Source organism: Canis aureus, chromosome 18 (genome assembly GCF_053574225.1).
Source record: "Canis aureus isolate CA01 chromosome 18, VMU_Caureus_v.1.0, whole genome shotgun sequence".
Lineage (NCBI taxonomy): Eukaryota > Metazoa > Chordata > Mammalia > Carnivora > Canidae > Canis > Canis aureus.
In genome coordinates, this window is record NC_135628.1 from 54,273,912 (window position 1) to 54,297,299 (window position 23,388).

Below are 23,388 nucleotides of genomic sequence, written 5' to 3' on the forward strand. Positions count from 1 at the left end.
ATTATTAATCTCCCAACAGTGCCTAAATCTGTCTCGAGCCCAGACCTATTTTCATAGTTTGTTTGCCAATAGCTATTAGACAGTATTACCTAAATTACTGAAGAGTACACTAAATTCAACATGTCCAAAAATAATTTCATCATCTTTCCTGTCAAACCTGTGCTTCCTTCTTTGCTCCTTATCCCAACTGAGCCTCATGGCTAACTCATTAATTTAGTAACTCAAGCTAGAAACCTGGGAATCACAGTAGATTCCTTCCTTTTGCTCATTCCTTATCTAGTCGATTACATATTTCTCCTCTTTACCCTAGTTCTTCTCTTTGTCCTTTTTACTTCTCCATGCTCACCTTTGATGTTTTCATTTTATATTTCAACTATATAGAAGTATTTGTAGCTAGTAACTTAAATTCTTAGAACAAGGAGAGAGATTAAACAAGCACACAGACATGCACTTGTTTGAGCATCTGTTTTTACTGCTTTAGGGTATATACCTCAGAGGGGAATTGTGGGGTCTTATGGTAATATTATGCTTAACTCTTTGAAGAACCATCAAACTGGGGATGCCTGGGTGGCTCAGCAGTTTAGTGTCTGCCTTTGGCTCAAGTTGTGATCCCAGATTCCAGGGATCGAGTCCCGCATCGGGCTCCCTGCATGGAGCCTGCTTCTCCTTCTGCCTGTGTCTCTACCACTCTCTCTGTGTCTCTCATGAATAAATGAATGAAATCTTAAAAAAAAATCAAACTTGTAATGTACTGCAGTCCCACATCATGTCCTGATTCCATACATCTTATTTTCTTCCCTCTAGAGTTCCATTATTCTAATTGTCTTCTAAGACTCAAGTATACTTTACACGGCTTTTTAAAATTCTCTCTTTTAGGGGCACCTACCTGAGTGGCTCAGTAGTTGAGCATCTGCCTTTGGCTCAGGTCGTGATCCCGGGGTCCTGGGATCGAGTGCTGCATCAGGCTTCCCATGGGGAGTCTGCTTCTCCCTCTGCCTATGTCTCTGTGTCTCTCATGAATAAAGAAATAAAAATCTTCAAAAAAAATAAAATTCTCTCTTTTAATGGTTACTTGTACAGATTAGTTACAATGTATCTGGCCCTGTTCAAGGTGTTTTACAACCATTAACTTCTTTCTCCTCATAACCTTGTGAGGTAAGTAACTTTTGCATCCTCTTCTCTGATGAGGAACTGAGGCTTAATGAGAAACTACATTACTTGCCTAAAGTTCTATAGCTAATTAATGTCAGAGTTCAGATTCAGACCAGTCTGTTGGACTTCAAAGCCTATGCTCTTCTACTTCTTCTATGTGCCACCACGGTCCTTTGTGTACATATACACAAATGGTCATAGTACTTAGATATACTGAATTGCAATTGTTTGTTTCTCAACTTATCTACTTACTAAGTGTGTGTTCTTTGGGGTACCTGGGTGGCTCGTGGTCGAGCGTCTGCTTTTGGCTCAGGGCGTGATCCCAGGGTCCTGGGATCAAGTCCCACATTGGGCTCCCCGCATGGAGCCTGCTTCTCCCTCTGTCTGTGTCTCTGCCTCTCTGTGTGTGTCTCTCATGAATAAATAAATAAAGTCATTAAAAAAAAAAGTGTGGGTTTCTTAAAGACAAAAATAATGTTTTTTCTTTACCATATTCTACAGAGACTAGAATGCTGTCCAACTTTTAGGCTTTTAGTAAATGTTTATTGACTGAGTAATTATCAACATCTGCAGTTATTCATGCAAGAGACTTATTTTACATTACATAGTCTAAAATACTTTTTTTTTTAACTAAGGAATTTAGCACATACAATTTCTTTAAAAGATTTTATTTATTTATTAGAGGGAGAGAGTATGCATGAGTTGGGAGGGGAGGGCAGATTCCCCACTGAGGAGGGAGCCTGATGTGGGGCTCGATCCCAGGACCATCAAGAACTGAGCTGAAGGCAGACACTTAACCAACTGAGCCACCCAGGTGCCCTTAGCACATATAATTTTTGTATGGCTTTTCTAAATATTTTTTTTTACCCCAAGTATATTTTATGTTGAATATTATCAGAAATAGTTGTAGCATTCTTCTGTCTGTGCCTTGGTTCTATGCCTTCCTGCCTATTCAGAAAATTTACATTATTATAATTTCTCTGTCCTGTGTCTTCACCCTTTTTCTCTCCATCAAGTCATTCCTATAGTCTTTGAGCTTTAGGTTTTATCTCTTCTAATCTCTCCTTTTCCTTTTATAGCTAGCTTTGTGAAGACATTGGCTAGAGTTGCTGTCTCATCGCCATACCTCCTCATCACCTCTTTGAAGTTGGTTTTGCTAATTTCACAAATGACATCTGTTGTCAAACTAAATGATGTTTTTCAATCACCATCTTACTTGATCTCTCTTCGTTTTATTTTATTAAAGTTTTGTTTGTTTATTTTAGAGAGAGCAAGCATGCAAGCAAGGGGAGGTGGGGTAGAGGGAGAAGGAGAGAGAGGGAGAGAAGCAGGTTCCCTGCTGAGTGGGGCTCACGGGGCTCTATCCCACGACCCTGAGATTATGGCCTGAGCCAAAATCAAGAGTTGGCTGCTTAACCGTCTGAGCCACCCAGGTGCCCTTCTCTTCATTTTAAAACCTCCTTTTTCCTCAGCTTCCGAAATATTGGGTCTAGTTTTCTTTTTTGTGAGTCTAGTCTCTCACACTCAGTCTTCTTTGTCAACTCTTCCTTTTCTCCCGGGCCTTAACGTGAGTTCTCAAGTCTATGCCGCCACCCTTCTTTATTTCAATTTAAATTTTAAGTATTCTCTTCCAAATCTTTGGTTTTCAATTTCTATCCATATGCCAATAAATAAGGCCACTTTGTAACTTCCCCTGCCCAAATCTTTCTTGAGGGCCATATACTTGGTCTCTTGATGTCTCAACTTACATCCTCATACCCCCTCAAGTTCAGCATGTCTGAAACTGAATTTGTGACCTTTCTTTATTCTAATGGTGAAGGGAGCTATTGGACAGTTTTTTTTTTTAAGATTTTATTTATTCATTCATGAGAGACAGAGAGAGACAGAGACAGAGACAGAGAGGGGGGGGGCAGAGACAAAGGCAGAGGGAGAAGCAGGCTCCATGCAAGGAGCCTGAAGTGGGACTCGATCCCGGGACTCCAGGATCACACCCCGGGGCCAAAGGTGGTGCTAAACTGCCTAGCCACCCAGGCTGCCCTATTGGACAGTTTTAAGCAGGGGAGCGATATGATGTAATTTATATTTTTAAGATGTTTTTATTTAAATTCTAGTTAGTTAAAATACAGTGTAATATTAGTTTCAGGTGATTCAACACTTTTGTACCTCACCCGGTGCTGGTCACAAGTGCCTTCTTTAATCTCCAACCCTTACCTCCCCAATCCCTCCACCCACCTCCCTCTACCATCAGTTTGTTCTCTATAGTTAAGAGTGTTCTTGGTTTGCCCCTCTCTCTTTCTTTTTTCCCCTTTGCTTGTTTGTTTCTTAAATTCCACATATGAGTGAAATCATATGGTATTTGTGTATCCCTGAGTTACTTAATAGCCCAGTGTGCCCTGCGTGTGTGTGTGCACGTGCATACACACACACACACACACATACACACACACGACACTGGGATATTACTCAGCCATAACAAAAAGAATGAAACCTTGGCATTTGCAGCAACATGGATGGAGCTAGACAGTATTAGGCTAAGCAAAACTTAAGTCAATGACAGACATTCTTTTAAAGATTTGTTTATTGATTTGAGAGAGACTGCACATGGATGTGCACAAGTGAGGGGAGGGACAGAGGGAAAGAATCTCCGGTAGACTCCCCACTAAGCATGGAGCCCAACAAGGGGCTCATCTCACGAATTTGAGATCACAACCTGAGCTGAAATCAAGAATCAGATGCTAAACCAACTGAGCCAGCCCAGTGATTTACATTTTTTTAAAGCTCTTTTTTTACCTACTGGATGGAGAATGGAGTATGAGAATCGGTAGAAGTGAAGCATAAAAGCCATTTGGAAGACTTGCTGTAGTCTTCTCAAAGGATGATGGCAGTCTGGACTAGAGTACAGTGGTATAGGTGGTGAGAAGTGATTTAATATGAGACGTATTTTGAAAGTAGCATTAACAGAGTTTATTGTGAGGTATGAAGGAAAGAGAGGAATCAAGATGACTCATGCTTTTGTCTTAAGTAATTGGATGGATAATGGTGTCATGAAATGAGATGGGACACACTGGAAGGAGAAGGATTGTGGAGGTAAATCTAGAGTTCTGTTTTGATTATGTTAAGCATAAGACGCCTACTTGACCTCCAAGTGAGGATATAGGGTGACAATCTTCATATATAAATTAAACTCAAGGAAAGGTAGTGGCTCAAAATGCAAGTTTTGGAATTATTAGCATACAGATGGTATTTAAAAGCCTCTGGGCTGGATGAGATCACCAAGGAGGATTAAAGAAAAATAAGGGCAGAAGACTGTGACTTGAAGGTGAGAGGGAAAGGAGAAGCAAGCAAAGGAGGTCAATAAATTAAGAGGAAAACCAGGACTACTTGATTTCACAGAAGACAAGAGAAGAGAGTGTTTCCAGAAGGAGGCAGAGGTCACCTTGTCCAAGACTCTAAAATGGTTGACTCTGTAATACTATTACTACAGTACTATAGTTTTTATTGTTGGTAGAGTAGGCTTTTGTGGGCTGGCCTAGGGACCTATTAACTAGAACATGGAAAAAAAATGCTCAGTTTCATACCACAAACTGGCATATAAATTTAGAATGTTGAAATGCAGCCTAACTTTTAATAGCCTCTATACTTTTTAAGAAGCACTTTGTTTTTTTCTCCCTAAACTATTTTTAAGGCCTTTTTAAAAGAAGTCTTTAGTGGTTTTGAACCCTCAGATCATTAGACTGTTACTAGTTATCTATACAGGGCAAGCTTGTAGAACACATAAAATTTATGTTCAGCTAAATATGTAAAGATGATTTCCTGTTATTGAACTCATCCCATCCTATCCCCTCATGTTTTTCATGAATTTTTTAACTGAAGAACTCTACATAAATATGGTAAAATCAAATAGTATACAAAGGGGACAAAGTGTCCCTTCTGCCCTAGATCCCTATTTCCCTAGACTCTCCCCAGAAGTATCATCTGTTAATATTTCTGGTGTATCTTTCCAGAAATAGAGTTTGCATATATATGCATACAGATGCATGTTATCTTTATTTTTAAGCAATTAGAGTACAACATAAAGTATTCTTTCTGCACCTATCCTTTTTTTTTTTAAACTAAAAATGTATTTTGGGAATAGTTCTGTGTTACCATATTTAGATTGATCTGATTCTTCTTCACAGCTGAAAGTATTGTGTTATATGGATGAACAATAATATACCATCCATTGAATAGATACCTAGATTGCTCCTGGTCTTCCACTATTTGAAAACATTGCTGTATTGCCTAGTGATAAATATTGCCAACTTGCCCATTTAGTGTCTTTTTAAAAACTTTCTTCAAATTACCCCATTAAAAACTCGCACTTGTATTTATCCCTGTATTTTTACTCAGTTTCCCATCCACCTTGTTTGTGAGTCTTTATGTTTTATCCCCATAATAATACTATTAGCCAGGAACTTTTATAAACCTAACCCAGTGAAGAATAAGTACTATTGATGTTCCCTTTTTACAGAGAAGGAAGCTAAGGCCCAGAGTGAAAATCTTGTCTAAGGCCATTAGTAGCAAGGGACAGAGCTTAGATTTGGAACAGGCAGTGTGGTTCTAAAGTCCATGCTTGTAACCCTGTGCTGTGTTCCTTGCTGCCTATTCTCCTCAGTTATAGCCTTCACTGCTTAAACTGTACTATACTAATAATGTTTTTGTCCTTTCTAGTCTCCTCTCCTATTCTACTCTATATACTGAAACAATATTAATCTTCCTAAAGCACAACTATGGTTATTTGGGGTGTGTTTCTCAGATCAGAATCTTTCAGTGGCTTCTTGCTGCATTTAGAATTCAACCTATGTTCTTCCTTTTCATATTCACTATACTGTCAGTGAATTTACTCCAAGGTTTATCTAAGATACTACCGAGCATTGAGTTGTTTATAAGACTAGGTAATGAAATTAGAAGTGTGATGACTCGCAAAAAAATGAGATAAATAGTCTTTGGAGTTGAATGGTGCTTTTCTTTGAGTTATTTCCCTTTTTACCCACAGTAGCTCCTGCCATATGGTTTCATCAACAAACTGTCAACTCAATGAATTTGAATCAGTTGTGTAATTGATCAGAAAATGCCAACCACAAGCATCGTGGTGTCACATAAGACAAATTCCTTAAAACACACAAACACACAAACCTCATGCAGGAATATGGAATTTCTTTCTTTCTTTTCGTTCTTATTTATTTATTTGTTTGTTTATTTATTTTCAAGATGCCTGGGTGGCTCAGTGGTTGAGAGCCTGCCTTCGGCTCAGGGCATGATCCTGGGGTCCAGGGATTGAGTCCCACATCAGGCTCCTGACTCAGGGAGCCTGCTTCTCCCTCTGCCTATGTCTCTGCCTCTCTGTGTCTCTCATGAATAAATTCATACAATCTTATTTATTTTTATTTTAAAAATTATTTTCAAGAGAAATAGAGAACAGGGGGAGGGGGAGAGGGAGAGGGAGAGAGAATCTCAAGCAGACTCCCCACTGAGCATGGAGCTGAATGTGGGGCTCCATCCAAGGACCCTGAGATCACGATCTGGACCAAAACCAAGAGTTGGCCACTTAACTGACAAAGCTACCCAAACATTCCAGGAATATGGAATTTTTCAAGTGCACTCCAGACTGAGTACTTTAGAAAGAAGTAACATATTTAGTTTTAAATACACATACATATATAAAACTAAACATTGAGAAAACCATTTGGGAAGAAAAATAACTTTTTAAAGCTACATAAAATTTTTTATGTTCAATTTTGATTTTAAATATGAAACTTAAACTGCATTTATGGAAAAAATGCTACAATGGAAATGTTCTTGTGAAATGGTATCTTTTGAAATTTTTATTTCTGAGTAAAGAATAGCTGAGTTTTTTTAGAATAGCTGTTATTTTTTAATATAATGCTTCATGCGGGTATCTTACTAGCAGTCATGTCTACTTTGGCTGTATTCATATCTGATATTTTTTACTTTTGCATTTAAGTTTTTCTTATTGCTTGTCTACTTGCTACATAACAGGATTGTTACCAATGTTTCAAAATAACTTGATTTTAACTATTAAGCTTTTAAAAACAGGTTTTTGTTTTTTTTTTTTAATTTTTATTTATTTATGATAGTCACAGAGAGAGAGAGAGAGAGAGGCAGAGACACAGGCAGAGGGAGAAGCAGGCTCCATGCACCAGGAGCCCGATGTGGGACTCGATCCCGGGTCTCCAGGATCGCGCCCTGGGCCAAAGGCAAGCGCCAAACCGCTGCGCCACCCAGGGATCCCCTTAAAAACAGGTTTTAAAATAATTTATTTTAGAGAGAGAGAGAGAGTGCACGTATGTTTGAGCAGGGAGGAACAGAAGGAGAATCCCAGGCAGACTCCATGCTCAGCATGGAGCCTGACATGGGGCTTCATCTCATGACCCTGAGATCATGACGAGCTGAAATCAAGAGTCGGTCACCCAACTGGCTGAGCCTCCCAGGTTCCCCTAAAAACAGTTTTAGATTAGGTAGCAGACATTAGAAATTTGCTATTTCATGAATATTTTGTTGCTTTTTTGCCAGATTTGATCCAACACAAGCTTTTATTGCCCTTGGTCATGTCTAGGTATTTTCTTTGAATACATTGCACTTGCCAACAGAAAATGATGACCTGAGAGAAGGGAAAGTGAGTTCATGAAGAACAGTTGTGTCTTCACTTTAAAATTGATTACTTTTCTAATTGTAATCAGGAAACAGAATCAAGTAATAAGTGATATTTCTAGATATGGTCATTTAACGATTAGAATATGCAAATTTCCTTCTGCTTGGTTCCTTAGTTTCACTTGCAGAAATAGGGAGGGTTTTGTGTCTCTAAAGAGCTGCCTATCTTTGGTGCTCCTTAAAGGAGGGAGGTTGCAAAATTTTAGTTCATCAGGCATTATCAGAGTGTATTGATTTAAAAAATCTGTTTTTTATATTTAGTCTCTTGTATCTACACTCACCCAATACATAGTCTTTCTCTCTCTCCCTCAAGGATGTTTTTAGGAAGAGAGATCATACTCTGTTAGAGTGTAGGAAACCCAGAAAACACCAAGTCATGTACTCTGACTCTGGATTATTACTGTACATCTTTATTTTAGTATATTAGGATTCGAATATTTAGTTAGAAAGTAAGCTGATTAAGTTTTTTTTTTTTAAGATTTTATTTATTTATTCGTGAGAGACACAGGCAGAGACATAGGCAGAGGGACACCAGGCTCCTTGCAAGGAGCCCAGTATGAAACTTGATCCTGGGACTGAGGGATCACCACCTGAGCTGAAGGCAGATGCTCAACCGCTGAGCTACCCAGGCATTCCATGATTAAGTTATTTCTAGGGTTGTACGATGTATGCCATATTCATTTTTATTTTTTAATTAATTATTTATTTAATTTAAATTCCAGTTAGTTGACATGTTAGTTAGTTGACAGTTCAGTATTGGTTTCAGCTCATTTTTTAAATTTAAATTTAAATTTTAAAAAAATATTTTATTTTATTTTATATTATTTTATTTTATTTTATTTATTCATGAGCCATACACAGAGAGAGGTGGAAGCAGGCTCCATGCAGGGAGCCCAATGTGGGACTCAATCCCAGAACTCCAGGATCACGCCCTGAGCTAAAGGCAGATGCTCAACCACTGAGCTACCCAGGGGTCACCCCCCAAAAAAGTTTTATTTTATTTTATTTATTTTTTAATTTTTATTTATTTATGATAGTCACACAGAGAGAGAGGGAGAAGCAGAGACACAGGCAGAGAGAGAAGCAGGCTCCATGCACTGGGAGCCCGACGTGGGATTTGATCCCAGGTCTCCAGGATCGCGCCCTGGGCCAAAGGCAAGCGCCAAACCGCTGCGCCACCCAGGGATCCCCCAAAAAAGTTTTAAAATTAACTTTTTACTTTTCCCCCTCTTCTAAAACTCTTTAGAACCATAAAATATTAAAATTGGAAAAGACCTTAGAAATTATTTTACCTTATCTTCTATCTAGTATGGGAATCCTTCCCACAATAGCTTTAATCTTTTTTTTTTTTAATCTCTATTTTAATTTTGTTTAAAAAGTATCTATGCATAAGTTAGGGACTTGAACTCATGACTCCAAGATCAGAAGTCACATGCTTTACTGACTGAGCCAGCCAGGTGCTCCTAAATCTCTATTTTATTTTATTTATTTATTTTTTTTTAATTTTTATTTATTCATGATAGTCACAGAGAGAGAGAGAGAGAGCGAGAGAGAGAGGCAGAGACACAGGCAGAGGCAGGCTCCATGCACCGGGAGTCTGATGTGGGATTCGATCCTGGGTCTCCAGGATCGCGCCCTGGGCCAAAGGCAGGCGCTAAACCGCTGCGCCACCCAGGGATCCCCTAAATCTCTATTTTAAAGAGGCCTACTAAAAAAAAAACAAAAACAAAAATAAAAAAATAAATAAAGAGGCCTACTTATTTTGACCTTTAGATTGATGGGCTGCCCATTATATTGTACAGAAGGCTGTCAGATTGTTTGTTGAGTAATTTTTACAAAGACTTGCCTTAAATTCAGCAGCAGATTTTATGACTTTCTGCCAGTTGTGTCTTCTTGTAGAATATGGAATAAATCTATTCCTTCTTCCATTTAACCAGCCTTTGGAAAATATTTATAACATTCTGGGTCTGAATTCTTTTTTACTTCATAACCTGAGGTTCATCAATTCATGAATATGTGGCTAGTCTTTAGGGAATTCTATCTTATATAAAATTTTGAGTATATAGGCATTTTTCTGGGAAAAACGGGAAGAGAGCCAATAATTTTATTAGCCTCAATAGAACCTGATTCCCCACCAAAATTAATGTGCCAGACCTACCTAGATGGACCTGGTAATTTGACTTTTGGTTTTGTTTTTATTTTTATTGTTTTTAATAAGTTTGCAATGAGCCAGCTAGTCCAACATTTCAGGAACTATTGCTCTAGTTAATTTCCAAGACTCTTGGAGCATTTCTGATTCCATTGAGAGTTGTAGAATTTTTAGAGCTTTAGAGACCATCTAGTATGCATATAGTTTATGGTATATTTATAGTTAATTCTTTCTATCAAAAGATTAAGCTGATCTAAAAGGGTGAGGTTTTTATTTTAAAATTTATTTCAAAGTCTTGGCAGCCATTCATAAACATTAAGAATGTGGTGCTATTTTAAATCAGAAGTGTTCCGAAGATTTTTTTGGTAAATTTAATATTTTAATCTAGCACAAATCTAGGTTTATGAATTAGGCTTTTTCTTTTTTCTTAAGATTTTATTTATTTATTCATGACAGAGAGAAAGAGAGAGACAGAGAGAGACAGGCAGAGGGAGAAGCAGGCTCCCTACCAGGAACCCAACGTGGGACTGGATCCCAGGTCTCCAGGATCATGCCCTGGCTGAAGGTGGCGCTAAACCTCTGAACCACCAGGGCTGCCCTGAATTAGGCTTTTTTATTAATTTTTAATCTGTAAAGTTTTTAGCCCTATCTTGTTTTAACTTCCTTCCTTCCTTCCTTCCTTCCTTCCTTCCCTCCCTCCCTCCCTCCCTCCTTCCTTCCTTCCTTCCTTCCTTCCTTCCTTCCTTCCTTCCTTCCTTCCCTTTTTTTTTTTTTTTTAAGTTTTTATTTATTTATCCATGAGAGACACAGAGAGGCAGAGACTCAGGCAGAGGGAGAAGCAGTCTCCTCACAGGAAGCTCGATGTGGGACTTGATCCCCAGACTGGGTCACTCCCTGAGCCAAAGGCAGATGCTCAACCACTGAGCTACCCAGGCATTCCCCTTTTTTTTCTTTTAAAGATTTTATTTATTTATTTGAGAGAAAGAAAGAGAACACAAGCATGAACAGGGAGAGGGGCAAAGGAAGAGGGAGAAGCAGGTTTCCCGCTGAGCAGAGAGCCCGAAATGGGGCTCCATCCCAGGACCCCGGGATCATGACCTGAGCCAAAGGCAGACACTCAACTGACTAGCCACCCAGGTGCCCCATTTTTACTATTTCTAAGGAAGGACAGTATGGCTTAGCATTCAGTCTTTAATGAATACTGGTTTTAATATCCCATCTAGCTTTTGGAACAGTTTGAGCCTTGTACAACTCCTCCTGTGCCTGCCTGCCTTCCCCAAAGACAAAACTCCTTAACCAAAGGCTTTTTTCTTTTCTTCAGTAATGCTTGAATAACTATTTTTTTTAATTTTATTTATTTATTCATGAGAGACAGTGAGAGAGGCAGAGACACAGGCAGAGGGAGCAGCAGGCTCCATGCAGGGAGCCCGATGTGGGACTTGATCCCGGGTCTCCAGGACCACATCCTGGGCTGAAGGCAGCGCTAAACCACTGAGCCACCCGGGCTCCCATGCTTGAATAACTAATAGCATAAACCAAATGACAAAGAGCATCTTAAGGTTTGAAAAGATCTTTCAATGTCCTGTGATTACTCCACTTTTATAGAAGCCTATGCATGATAGGCCTACTTTTTGCTGCAAATGTCAGCAAAGAGTAAAGTCAGAAGAAACAAGAGACTAATGTGAGGAAAAAAAAAAAAAGAAAAATGAAGTGCGGCCGGGAGATGAACATGTTTTAATGAACAACAGAAATGTCGAGCAACAGAGATAGCAAGAACCAGCATTTTCATTCACTTACCATTTATTCCTCTCTTAGTGTCAAAAATAACTGAGTTGGTTTATAAACAGAAATATAGATGAAAACAATGTTTTAAATAAATAGGGGCACCCAGCTGCCTTAGTTGATAAAATGTATGACTCTTCGATCTCGGGGTCCAGAATTCAAGCCCCACGTGGAGTGTAGAGATTACTTAAATAAATAAATAAAACTTAAAATATCTTAGGGGTACCTGGGTGGCTGAGTGGATTAATGAGCCCAGGGTCCGAGATTGAGCCCTATGTTGGTCTCCCTGCTCAGTGGGGAGTCTGCTTCCTCTCCTGCTTCCCCTCCAGCTCAGGCACGTGCTCTCTTTCTCTTTCTCTAAAATGAATAAATAAATCTTAAAAAACAAAAACCTTAGAAGAAAAATAATGTTTTAAAAAATAAATAAGTAAATGGTATAGTTAAAACAGGCAATATAACATATCTGATAGCTGAGGGACATATAGGTGCTTTTGCCTCAATACTGTGACTCCCTGGAATACCTGGGTGGCACAGTCTGTAGAACATTTGACTCTTGATCTCAGGGTCATGAGTTTGGGCCCCACTTTGAATGTAGGGATTACTTAAATAAATAAAACTTAAAAAAAAAATTAAAAAAAAAAGTTTAAGGACGCCTGGGTGGCTCAGCGGTTAAGCATCTGCCTTCGGCTTAGGTCGTGATCCCAGAGACCCAGGATGGAGTCCCACATTGGGCCCCCTGCATGGAGCCAGCTTCTCCCTCTGCCTATGTCTCTGCCTCCCTCTCTCTGTGTCTCTCATGAATAAATAAATAAAATCTTTTTAAAAATGTTTAAAGAGTGATTTGGATCTAAACTGTATGGATTTGAATCCCAGATTTTTCATTTGCTTAGCTAAGTGACCTTGGGAAAATTACTTAATCTGTCTTTGTTTCCTTATCTGTAATTGGGAATCATAGTATTACCTACCTCAAAGAGTTGTGGTGAAGATTAAGTGAGTTCTTTTTTTTTAAAGATTTTATTTATTTATTTGAGAAATAGAGCATGAGAGGGCACAAGCAGGGGGAGGAGCAAGGGAGAGAGAGAATCAGATTCCCTGCTGAGAAGAGAGCCTGATGTGAGGCTCAATTCCAGGACCCTGGGATCATGACCTGACCCGAAGGCAGATGCTTAACAAACTGAGCCACCCAGGCACCCTGATTAAATGAGTTCTTAGAACGGTATTGTTATTAAGGGAATGCACTTCTTTATATATATGTATGTATATATAAAGCCATAACAGCACAATGTAGCACTCTATATTTTAGTTTGTATTGATTTATATATCACTTTGTTTCAAAAAGGATTTGAGACAGAACTAAAGCCTCCTAAAGAATACTATATATTCAACCAACACAACCGAATTAAGGTAGGGTTCAGATCTTCTTGCTTTGAATAGCAAAAGGCAGAAACTTAAAGATGAGTGTGTTTAAGTGCTGGGAATAGATACTCAATAATTCTCATAAGTGTAAAAGAAAGTGATTTACTTAATAAGTGGGTCACCACTAGCCCAAAGTGTGCCATTGTGCACATTATTTAAAAACACCTCTTCTAGGCATACTTGGCTGGCTTGGTTGGTGGAGCATGTGACTCTTAATCTTGGAGTTGTGAGTTCAAGCCCCGCATTGGGCATAGAGATTACTTAAATATTAAAAAAAAAACTTTAAATAAATGAATAAATAAATAAAAATGTCTCTTCTGGGTAAACATAGCCCTGTGGGTGCACTGGGGAGTAGAGTGCAGACTGGATTTTAGCCCCACTTAGCCCTTTGGCATGGAGTGCTTGGAAAGTGAGCAATCTACACAACTGTGCATCGATTCTGAATACAGTATTAATTTGCTTCTCTTTTGAAACAGCACTGAATTCTATAAAGCAATAGGACCATACCATGTGGCATAGCCACCTAAATCAGAATTTTTAGATCATGTTGGGATGCCTGGGTGGCTCAGCAGTTGGGCGCCTGCCTTCGGCTCAGGTCATAATCCCAGGATTCGGGATTGAGTCCTGCATCAGGCTCCCTGCAAGGAGCCTGCTTCTCCCTCTGCCTGTCTCTGCCTCTCAGTCTTGTGTCTCTCATGAATAAATAAATAAATCTTTAAAAAAAAAAAAAAGAATTTTCAGATCATGTTAAATAGTTCTATCTTTAAAAATATAATTCTTTCAGATATATTATTTTGAGGGTAATCTGTCCCATGTCAAGTTTTTTCATTAAAAAGTTTTTATACTTCAAGATACTGTAGATTCACATGCAGTTGTAAGAAATAATACAGAATGCTCCACATACCCTTCATCTAGTTTCCCCAAATGATAACATCTTGTTTCTAATGTATGATAACACAGCCGAGAAGTGACATTGATACCACCCACTGACCTTACTGATTTCATTAGTTTTACGCGCATTCATTTGTGTGTACGTTTGTATTGAGATCTGGGTACATCTATCACATGTGTAGATTTGTGTGACCACCTAATTAAGATACAGAACAGATCAATTGCAGTGACTCCTCATGTTATCCTTTTATAGCCACAGCCACCTCCCCGGTAAGCCCCTGGCAACCACTAATCTGTTTTCCATCCTTACAATTTTGTCATTTCAAGAATGTTATATAAATGGAATCCTACAATATGTAACCTTTTTGACATTGACTTTTTTCATTCAGCACAATTCCCTTGGGAGCCATCCAAGTTGTTAACATAGATCAGTAGTTCATTAATATTGAACATTATGCCATGGTATGGATATACCACAATTAAACCACTCATTCATTGGAAGGTGTTTTCCAGATTTTGGCTATTATTGAAGAAGCTACAGTGAACATTTATGTATGGGTTTTTGTGTGAGCATACGTTTCTTTTTTTTTTCCCAGTTTGCTGGGTATTGAATTTTACCAAGTGCCTTTTCTTCATTGATTGAGATGATCATATGGTTTTTCTCTTTATTCTGCTAATGTGATGAGTTGTACTGGTTTTAAATCAGCCTTAAATTCTTGGAATAACATGATGTGATGAGCACTGGGTGTTATACTATGTGTTGGCAAACTGAATTTAAATAAAAAGAATTCTTGGAATAAATTTCACTTGATCATGATGTATTATCCTTTTATATAATTTGATTTTACTTGGTAATATTTTATTTGGAATTTTTGTGCCTGTTTATAAGAGATGTTGACCTGTAGTTATTCTTAATATCATTATCATGGGATCCCTGGGTGGTGCAGCGGTTTAGCGCCTGCCTTTGGCCCAGGGCGTGATCCTGGAGACCCGGGATCGAATCCCACGTCGGGCTCCCAGTGCATGGAGCCTGCTTCTCCCTCTGCCTGTGTCTCTGCCTCTCTCTCTCTCTCTCTGTGACTATCATAAATAAACAAAAATTAAAAAAAATATATCATTATCAGATTTTGATATCAAGGTTCTATTAGTCTCATTAAAAAGTTTCTCTGTTCTCTGAAAACATTGTGTAAGATAAGTATTATATCTTCCTTAAACGTTTGGAATGAAGCCATCTAGTTCTCTTAAACTTTTTACACAATACCGAATTTGTATTTTCCTATCAATATCTGAGTTAATCACTTTCTATATCTTTCTTCTGAACAAGGCAAAGACTTTATCATTCTGCTTTTCCTTCTCTCAACCTTATTGCCCTCACAATCATTCCTTCAATACCATCTGACATTGTAGTTTTAAATATTAGTAAACTGGGACACCTGAGTGGCTCAGCGGTTGGGCATCTGCCTTTGGCTCAGGGCGTGATCCCATGTCTGGGATAGAGTCCCGCATCAGGCTCCCTGAGGGTAGCCTGCTTCACTCTCTGCCTGTGTCTCTGCCTCTCTCTCTCTCTCATTAATAAATAAATAAATCTTAAAAAAATAAATATTAGTAAACTTTTGTATTTTGTTCTTTTCCCAATTAGCACTTAACTTCAAGGCCTTACTGGTTTCTCTCCTTACTCCTTTCTTATACCTTGTTATTGTTTTTGGATTAATTTTTTAAACTCCAGGTATATATCGTTGAGTAATTCTTTCACCAGAAGTCTGAGGGAAACAAAATTTTTGTGTCCTTGTACATTAAAAAATGTCTTAATTTCACACTCACAATTAAAAGTTTTAGTAGATATAGAATCTGGACCATCTGTTGAAAAGACTGTTCTTCCCCATTGAGTAGTCTTGTCACCTTTGTCAAAAGTCAATTGACCATAGATTTTTGGGTTTACCTGTGGACTCTAAATTCTGTTCCATTGATGTATATGTCCATCGTATGCCAGTACTAAACTGTTTTGAGTACTGTATCTTTATAGTAAGTTTTGAAGTCAGGAACTGCGAATCTTCCAATTTAGTTCAAGATTGCTTTGGTTTTCTGGGTTCCTTGAATTTCCATATGAAGTTTACAATTAGCTTGTCTATTTCTGGAAAAAAAGGCAGCTGGAGTTTTGTTAGAGATTGCTTAATTCTTTTAATCTTAACTTTGTGAAATACTTTCTACTTTTCTTCTGTACTGTGTTCTGCTGAGTTTCTTGGCTCCATCTTTCATTGTACTAATTTAGTTTGCTCATTAACTATATCTTTTCAGTTGTTAGGTTTTTTAGTTCAGTGGTCAAAATTTATTTTCTAAGAGTTCCAGTTGATTTCTTTTTAAAATAAATGTATTATTATCTTGCATATCTCTGAGGATATTAGTTATATTGATCTAAGGTCTTACCCCATTTAACCTATCAACTCTCTTTGGGTGTGAGTTGTTCTGTTTGTCACACTCATGCCTCTTTTTCATGTTTGGGTCTTGGTTTTGTGCTCATTCATCTTTATTTGAGAGTCTTTGTTAGCCTTCCTGTGAATGTTATGTCTATTATTGCAGTAGGTCTCCACTGATCGTGGGTAGAGATGAAATGTGCAGTGAGATAGAGTGTACCATTACAAGTCTTTTTTTTTTTTAAGATTTTATTTATTTATTCATTAGAGAGAGAGAGAAACAGAGACACAAGCAGAGGGAGAAGCAGTCTCCATGAAGGGAGCCCGACGTGGGACTCAATCCCAGGTCTCCAGGATCATGCCCTGGGCTGAAAGCGGCGCTAAACTCCTAAGCCACCGGGGCTGCCCCATTACAAGTCTTCTTTAGTATATCTGTCCCCTCTTCTACCTGGGGATTAATATCCATCCAGGGTTCTGTCTTATCTCTGATCCAATGTTTATACTCATCGTTCCTACCTGTCTTTTTTGATGCCGCTATTCCCATCTGGAAGCAAATACCCCTATTCCATAATGCTTGACCCAAAGAGGTTAATGGGAGACAGGCTGATTTGCTTTGTAACTTCTGTGCCACCCCCCAATCTGTAAACTCTCTAAGTTTTAGTTCTTCTTGCTATTTTTTGCCTTTGGGCTTATTTTACTGTAAGGGCTGCTCTGACCATTTGCAGTAGCCCTCTACTCTGGGTGTATAGGACCGTGTTTTTCGTGTTTCAGTGATTCCTCATAGCATTAGTCCACTAAAGACATTTCTTGCTTTCTTTTGATTATAGATTTTTTTTTTTAATGGCTTCTGTGTTATTTGCTAGGCTTTGGGGAAAGGGGAGTGTGCTCAGCCTACCACTCTATTATATTTCAGTCAATGCTTATGTCATATTATTAATGAAATAAATTTAGTAGGAAGTAGAAAAAATCTTAAATTAGCAAAAAATAGGGGTGCTAGGCTGGCTCAGTCAGTAGAGCCATGACTCTTGATCTTGGGTTCATGAGTTTGAGCTCTGTGTCGGGCATAGAGATTTCTTTTTAAAAAATTATCAACATTAGCAAAAAATTAAATATTAATATCATTGAAGACATTATGTTTTTTGTTTTTGAAGAGTAGAAGCAATCAAATGAAGGTTGGCAGTTTGAATATATAAAAAAGCTTCAATAAACAAAACTGCAGAACAGGAATATATCTATATGCAATTGGAAACACATATATTTGCTATGTTGCTGGTTTCTGTCTGTTTCTGATCTTTGGGTGAAGGAAGAAAACATGGGTTCTGAAGTCAGTGCCTACTTTTCGTTAATAACCTCTGTAGAGTCAACATTAACCTGCACCTATGACAGACTTATGTTGGTGGTTGACAGAGAAACAGGCCAAAGATGTTTGACAGAGCTCTGAGAAAATATCAAAGGGATTTTTTAAAATTATAATTTTGGTTCAGTAATTTTCAATGTTATTCCCTTAGTATTCTTCTAAATTTGTTTATATTTTTCCATTATAAAATATGTCATGGAATTTTTGGATAATATGAAGGAGACGATAACCCTCAACCCTAATCATAACCACTGCTAACACTTTGGTATATTTCTTTACAGTATTTTTTTAAGCATAGTTTAAAAAAATAAAATAATATGGTATTATTTTTCTTCCAGTCCAAAAGTAATGCTACTCAATGGGAAAGCTTGGAAAATAAAGACCAGCATTAAGGAGAAAAAATCCAAAAATCACTCATAATAACCAACCAAAGATAACCACAATTAAAAATTGATGTATATATCCTTCCTGTATTTTTCATGAATTTTTCAAGCACTTTTTTCTTTATTAATATGGTGTCATACTCTGGTACAATTTTGTACTTGGATTTTTTGTTTGTAATATATTGTGAATGTTTTCTCATGTTAATAAATATTATTGTATATACTTTTTAGTGGTGTGTGGAATATGACCATATTTAAGTATGTTTACTTGGCATACTTAACCATCTCCCTATCATTGGACATTAAAAGTGTTTCTAATTTTTTAACATTATAAATAATATCATAGTGAATATTTTTGTCCATACATCTTTCCATGCATCTGTGATTGTTTCTTTAGGAATAAATTCCTAGAAGTGGAATAGCTGGGTCAAAGGGTATGTACATTTTAACACTTTTGATGCATAAAAATGTCAAATTTTAAGCTAATCACTTGTTATATTCTGTCTTGTATTGCTATCTAATTGTTTTATGTGTCTGTCTTGTCTCCCTAATTAGACTATAAGCTTCTTGAGGGCAAGGGAAGTTTCTTATACATCTTATGTATCCTTTGACAGTATGGTTTACAATGTTGGACTTAGGAGTCATCAACACAAATTGTATTGATTTAAAGCTGTGGTTCTCCAGACTTTTGGATGTCATTAACTTGTAATTTAAAAAATAAATGTATTTTGGGGCTACACATAGGCTTGTAAGTTTTGTTTTTCCAAGAAAGAATAATAAAACCAAAACCAACTACCTATTTCCTAGCACCTTCATCTCATAAAATAAAGCATATTTAATAACAAAAAATTCCTAATCTCTGAACAAAGGACAGGCCTTTACATGGAACATTTTACCTTAAAAAAAAAATCACTGCCTTTTCCATTTTTTATTTTTTGTTTGGGACTGGTCAGTCTTCACCTTAGGGCTAGCAGTGGTCTGCGGACCAACATTTGGGCATTGCTGATTTAAAAGACTTAGACAATTAAAAAATAACCCTTTTGCAAAAATAAATAATTCTTCCCCTTGCCAAAGAGTCTGTTTTCTCTACAATAATAAATACATATGCCAAAGAGTCTGTTTTCTCTACAATAATAAATACATATGCAGCAGTAATGCCATTTCATTACACACAATTTGTGTATCTCTATATAAAAGTACTACAGTAAACAAACCAGACCTTGCTGATGAACATCTAAATATATTTTCAATTGCCAAACCCACTTTCTAAGGAACTTAAGACAGGGTAAGTGTGGTGTAGTATAGTGGAAAGAAGGCAGGTTTTAAAGTCAGACAGACTCAGCTTGGATGCTGGGTCAGGCATTAAGTCACTTAATTGTCCTTTGGCTTCCTGACTTGTAAAATTAAGATGATAATATCTTCCTCAAAGTGTTTTTATGGCCACTGTTACAGCAATTACTTCACTGTAATATAGTTATTTGTTTAGACACCTGCCTTCCTCATAAGACCAAAAGCTGTTGAGGGTAGGAGTCATCTCCTTCTTGTACTACCCTAGGGCCTAGCCTAGGGCTCATGGCATAGCAGATGCTTAATGAAATGACTGTTGAATCCATACAGGATTGTTGTGAGGATCAACTGAGGTAATATGTGTGGAAGCTCTTTGTAAACTTTAAGCTCTATACAAATGTTATTTGTATTGCCAGTAAAAGCTGTCTTTGGGAGCTATCAAAATTTTGGGAAGAGATAGAATTATCCCATTTAACAGTTCAATAATGCCTTATATTTTTCTACTATAACAAAATAAGTTTTAATTGGGATTAATATGGAGCTGAATTTCCTTTTTTTCTCTCTCTCCCCCAGTGGAAGCGCCAAGATACTAAATGTTTGCTTTATTTGGTTGTCATCATAACATTTTAATTATAGCATTTTAATCGGCTTATTTCATATTCAAAGAATGGTGCCCATTGCTTTATCCTCTTAACCATATAACTAATAAGAGAATACCAAACCTGGAAGAAAACAGGAGCCCATATTGTGCCAAATTAATTTTAGCCAGAGCTCCTTTTTTGACATTCACTGATTTTTTTAAAATGTCATAATTTCTAATCTGTTTGTAAAGCTACTGGTGAATTTTTGCCACAAGATGGCATTGGTGATTATTGAATGCATGTTCTGTTGAACCAGAATTCTGAAAAATGGTGCACATGTTGTTCATATTCTTTGAGGATGAGTTGAATACCTTCATCACTGCTTATATATTAATTTAATTTTGTTTTGACTTCCAAAACAGGGTTAAATGCTACTTTACATCATTTCTTTCTGTATTCAAGTATTGTTTTGTTTCCTGTTTTTCTGTCTTTATAACTACAGTAACTGTATTATTTGCCATGTGTTGTATGTGTCTGACTTATTGCTGATAATTGTGGTAACAGGTAAGAAGAAAATACGATGGGACCCAGTTAGGAGGCGCTTCATTCAGTCCTGTCCCATCATAAGGATCCCTAACAGGTTTTTGAGAGGTGGGTGATAACTAGCAAGAGATCTGTGCTTCATATGGGTTAAAGGGAACTTTGAATTTTCTAAACTCAAATCTCTGGTTTTTAAAAATTGTCTAAACAGCTAAAATTGGAGTAAGAAAAGTCTAGAACTTAATTTTAAATCTGTGTTTCATATTGACCACTGTTGGAATTGTAATTACAAGTTTTAGGGAGTTAGAATCACTTAATGTGTATTAGGTGGTAGAAATAAATCATCTAACTGAAATCAGTATTATTCTACTATAAATATATGAAAAAGAACTTTGAGTGGGTAATCTATAAAACATGGGTGTGGGAAAGAATTTTTCTAAATACCATTCTGAGGAAGAAATAAAGATTAGTTTATTTGACTGTATAAAACCCCTTATGTCAACAAAACAAAACAAAACAAAAAACACCCTTATGTCAAAAACCATAAATAACAGCAATCTCTCCTTTGTTGTCTGGCCTGCCGTTCCCTTGCAGTGTATTCAATAAACTTAAAAAAAAAAACAAAAAAAAAACCCATAAAAAACAAGATAAATTTTAAAAAGGGAAATATTTGTAACAAATGGTTACTATCATGAATATATAAAGAGCTCTTATAAATCAATAGTTTAAAAGCAAATGCCCACTAGAGAAATAGGTAAAAAGACATGAATAATCAATTCATAAAAAGGAAAAGTCAATAAACATGAACAAATATTTCTTTTCACAGTTATATAAACATGACAACTAAAATAAGATATCATTTTCATCTGTGAGGTTGGCTAAAGACTAAAAATAAGAATACCAAGTGTGGACAAGAATATGGTGATATGAAGCTCATACACTGAGGGAAGTGTAAATTTAACACGGCGTATCTGGATTTAATTTGGCAATATGATGTAGAAAGCCTTAAAAATGTTGACATCCTTTGGCCTAGTAATTCTTACTCTTAGAAATGTTGCATTCCTTCTATTTCTTATTTTTTTCCACCAAAACATACTCCATACCAAAAAAAAAAAAATCTTTTTCTAGATATAACAAATTGTCAGACAAGCATGCTTAATGTGGTGATTTAGACTTTATTAAATTATTTTTAACCCGCTATATCTAATTTTGAAGATTATTTAAAAAAAAAGTCTTGCAGCTGCTATAGATGTTTCTATATCTAGTACCGAATCTATTTTTGACAGCCATGTTCCACAGCGTAGAAAGAATAAAATCTAGACTAAATGGGTCAAGATAAGATACTTAGGGTGATATGTTATCCTTAATAAATAATAATTTTCTTGATACAAATTAAGATCTAGTTTTAGCATTATATGACAAGGACCACTGTGCATATGTGGCCATGCAGGCACATCTATAATATTTTTTTTCTACTTATAAACTAAGATGCTAATTTATTAATTTACAATGAGAAAGCTAACTTGGGCTAACTAAATTTAATTACAATTAAGACATTTATAAATTAGGGTATAGAACTTAATACCAGTTTTGTACAACTATAAATATTTAAAAAAAAAAAACCCAAAGTAGTGAAATAACCATATATCTGGTGAGATTTTATTTTCTTTGGAGTATTCTTTTTTTCAATTTTTTAATTATGGAAAAAAGCTTAGCGCAGGTAAGTCGGACACCATGGATTATTTTGTTGTAAGCCCTAACCTGCCTCCAACAATGGCTGAGGAAGGTGGCTTCTGCCAGTGCTGAGGGAGGCGGGAGTAAACCCAGCATCACCATCATCAGCCACCAGTGACTGCCTCTCCGTCAGTGGTCTTGTCTTAGTTCTCGCCTTCTTTGACCTGTTTGTAGTGTTTGATGCTGTTGACCACCTGCACCTTCTTAAATTTCCCTCTTCTTTTAGGTTACTTCACTGTACAATCTTAGATGTTTTCTTCTTCTCTTTGATTGTTCATTCTGTTTCCTTCACTAGCTTCTTTCTTCCTCCCCACTAGAGGTGGGTACCGCTCCAGCGTTCTGTCCTCCTCTCCATTATCTCTCTCCTTTGGTTCTCTCATCAGCCTTCACAGACTTAATTCTCTTCGTTCGTTCGTTCATTCTTTCATTCTTTTAATATTTCTTGATTGCCTCCTGTGTAACAGGCAGTGTACTAGCTCAGTATCTAGATAATAGAAGATCAGATAAAGAAACAATTACAGAAATTAACCTGAGTGTAATTCTTTGTGATAAGTGTCCTGATGAGGTAGTATGGTATGAAATTACACAGAAGAGGTACCTGACTCCACTTGTGGGGAGCATAGAGAAGAGTGGCCATCAGGATGACTTCAGAAGAGATGTACTTAAAGGCTGAGTAGGTGTTAATGAGCAAAAGAGGGTTAGAACATCTCTAATCATGGGGATCACATAGCTTAAATATAGGGAGTTAGGCAAAACAGAGCCTAGTCTCTCAGAGAACTATAGGGAGTTCAGCATAGTGGGAAAGAGTATGGAGAAAAGAAGCTGGAGAAAGCCAGATTAAGTGGGATGCCACCCAACAGGAGTTTTCAGAATCCTTTTGTTTTTTTAACAATTGATTTTACTGAAAGACCAATTATGAGGTTATTACAGTTATCAAGGTGAGAAATGATGGAGGCTGCAGCGAAGATAGCTGTATTAGAAGCAAAGAGTAGGG

The 23,388-nt window shown here is 37.1% G+C and overlaps 1 protein-coding gene across 2 annotated transcripts in view; it reads left to right on the top strand.

The window, feature by feature from the left end:
- Window positions 1–23,388, top strand: part of KLHDC10 (kelch domain containing 10) — a 62,189-nt gene that overhangs the window by 10,344 nt on the left and 28,457 nt on the right. Inside the window, exon 2 of one of the 2 annotated variants that reach the window (XM_077857322.1) lies at window positions 20,685–20,771. The exons of the other annotated variant lie outside the window; for it this stretch is intronic. Coding sequence (XP_077713448.1) covers window positions 20,685–20,771 — 87 coding nt within the window. The remainder of the gene's footprint in view (window positions 1–20,684; window positions 20,772–23,388) is intronic. 2 annotated transcript variants of the gene reach the window in all.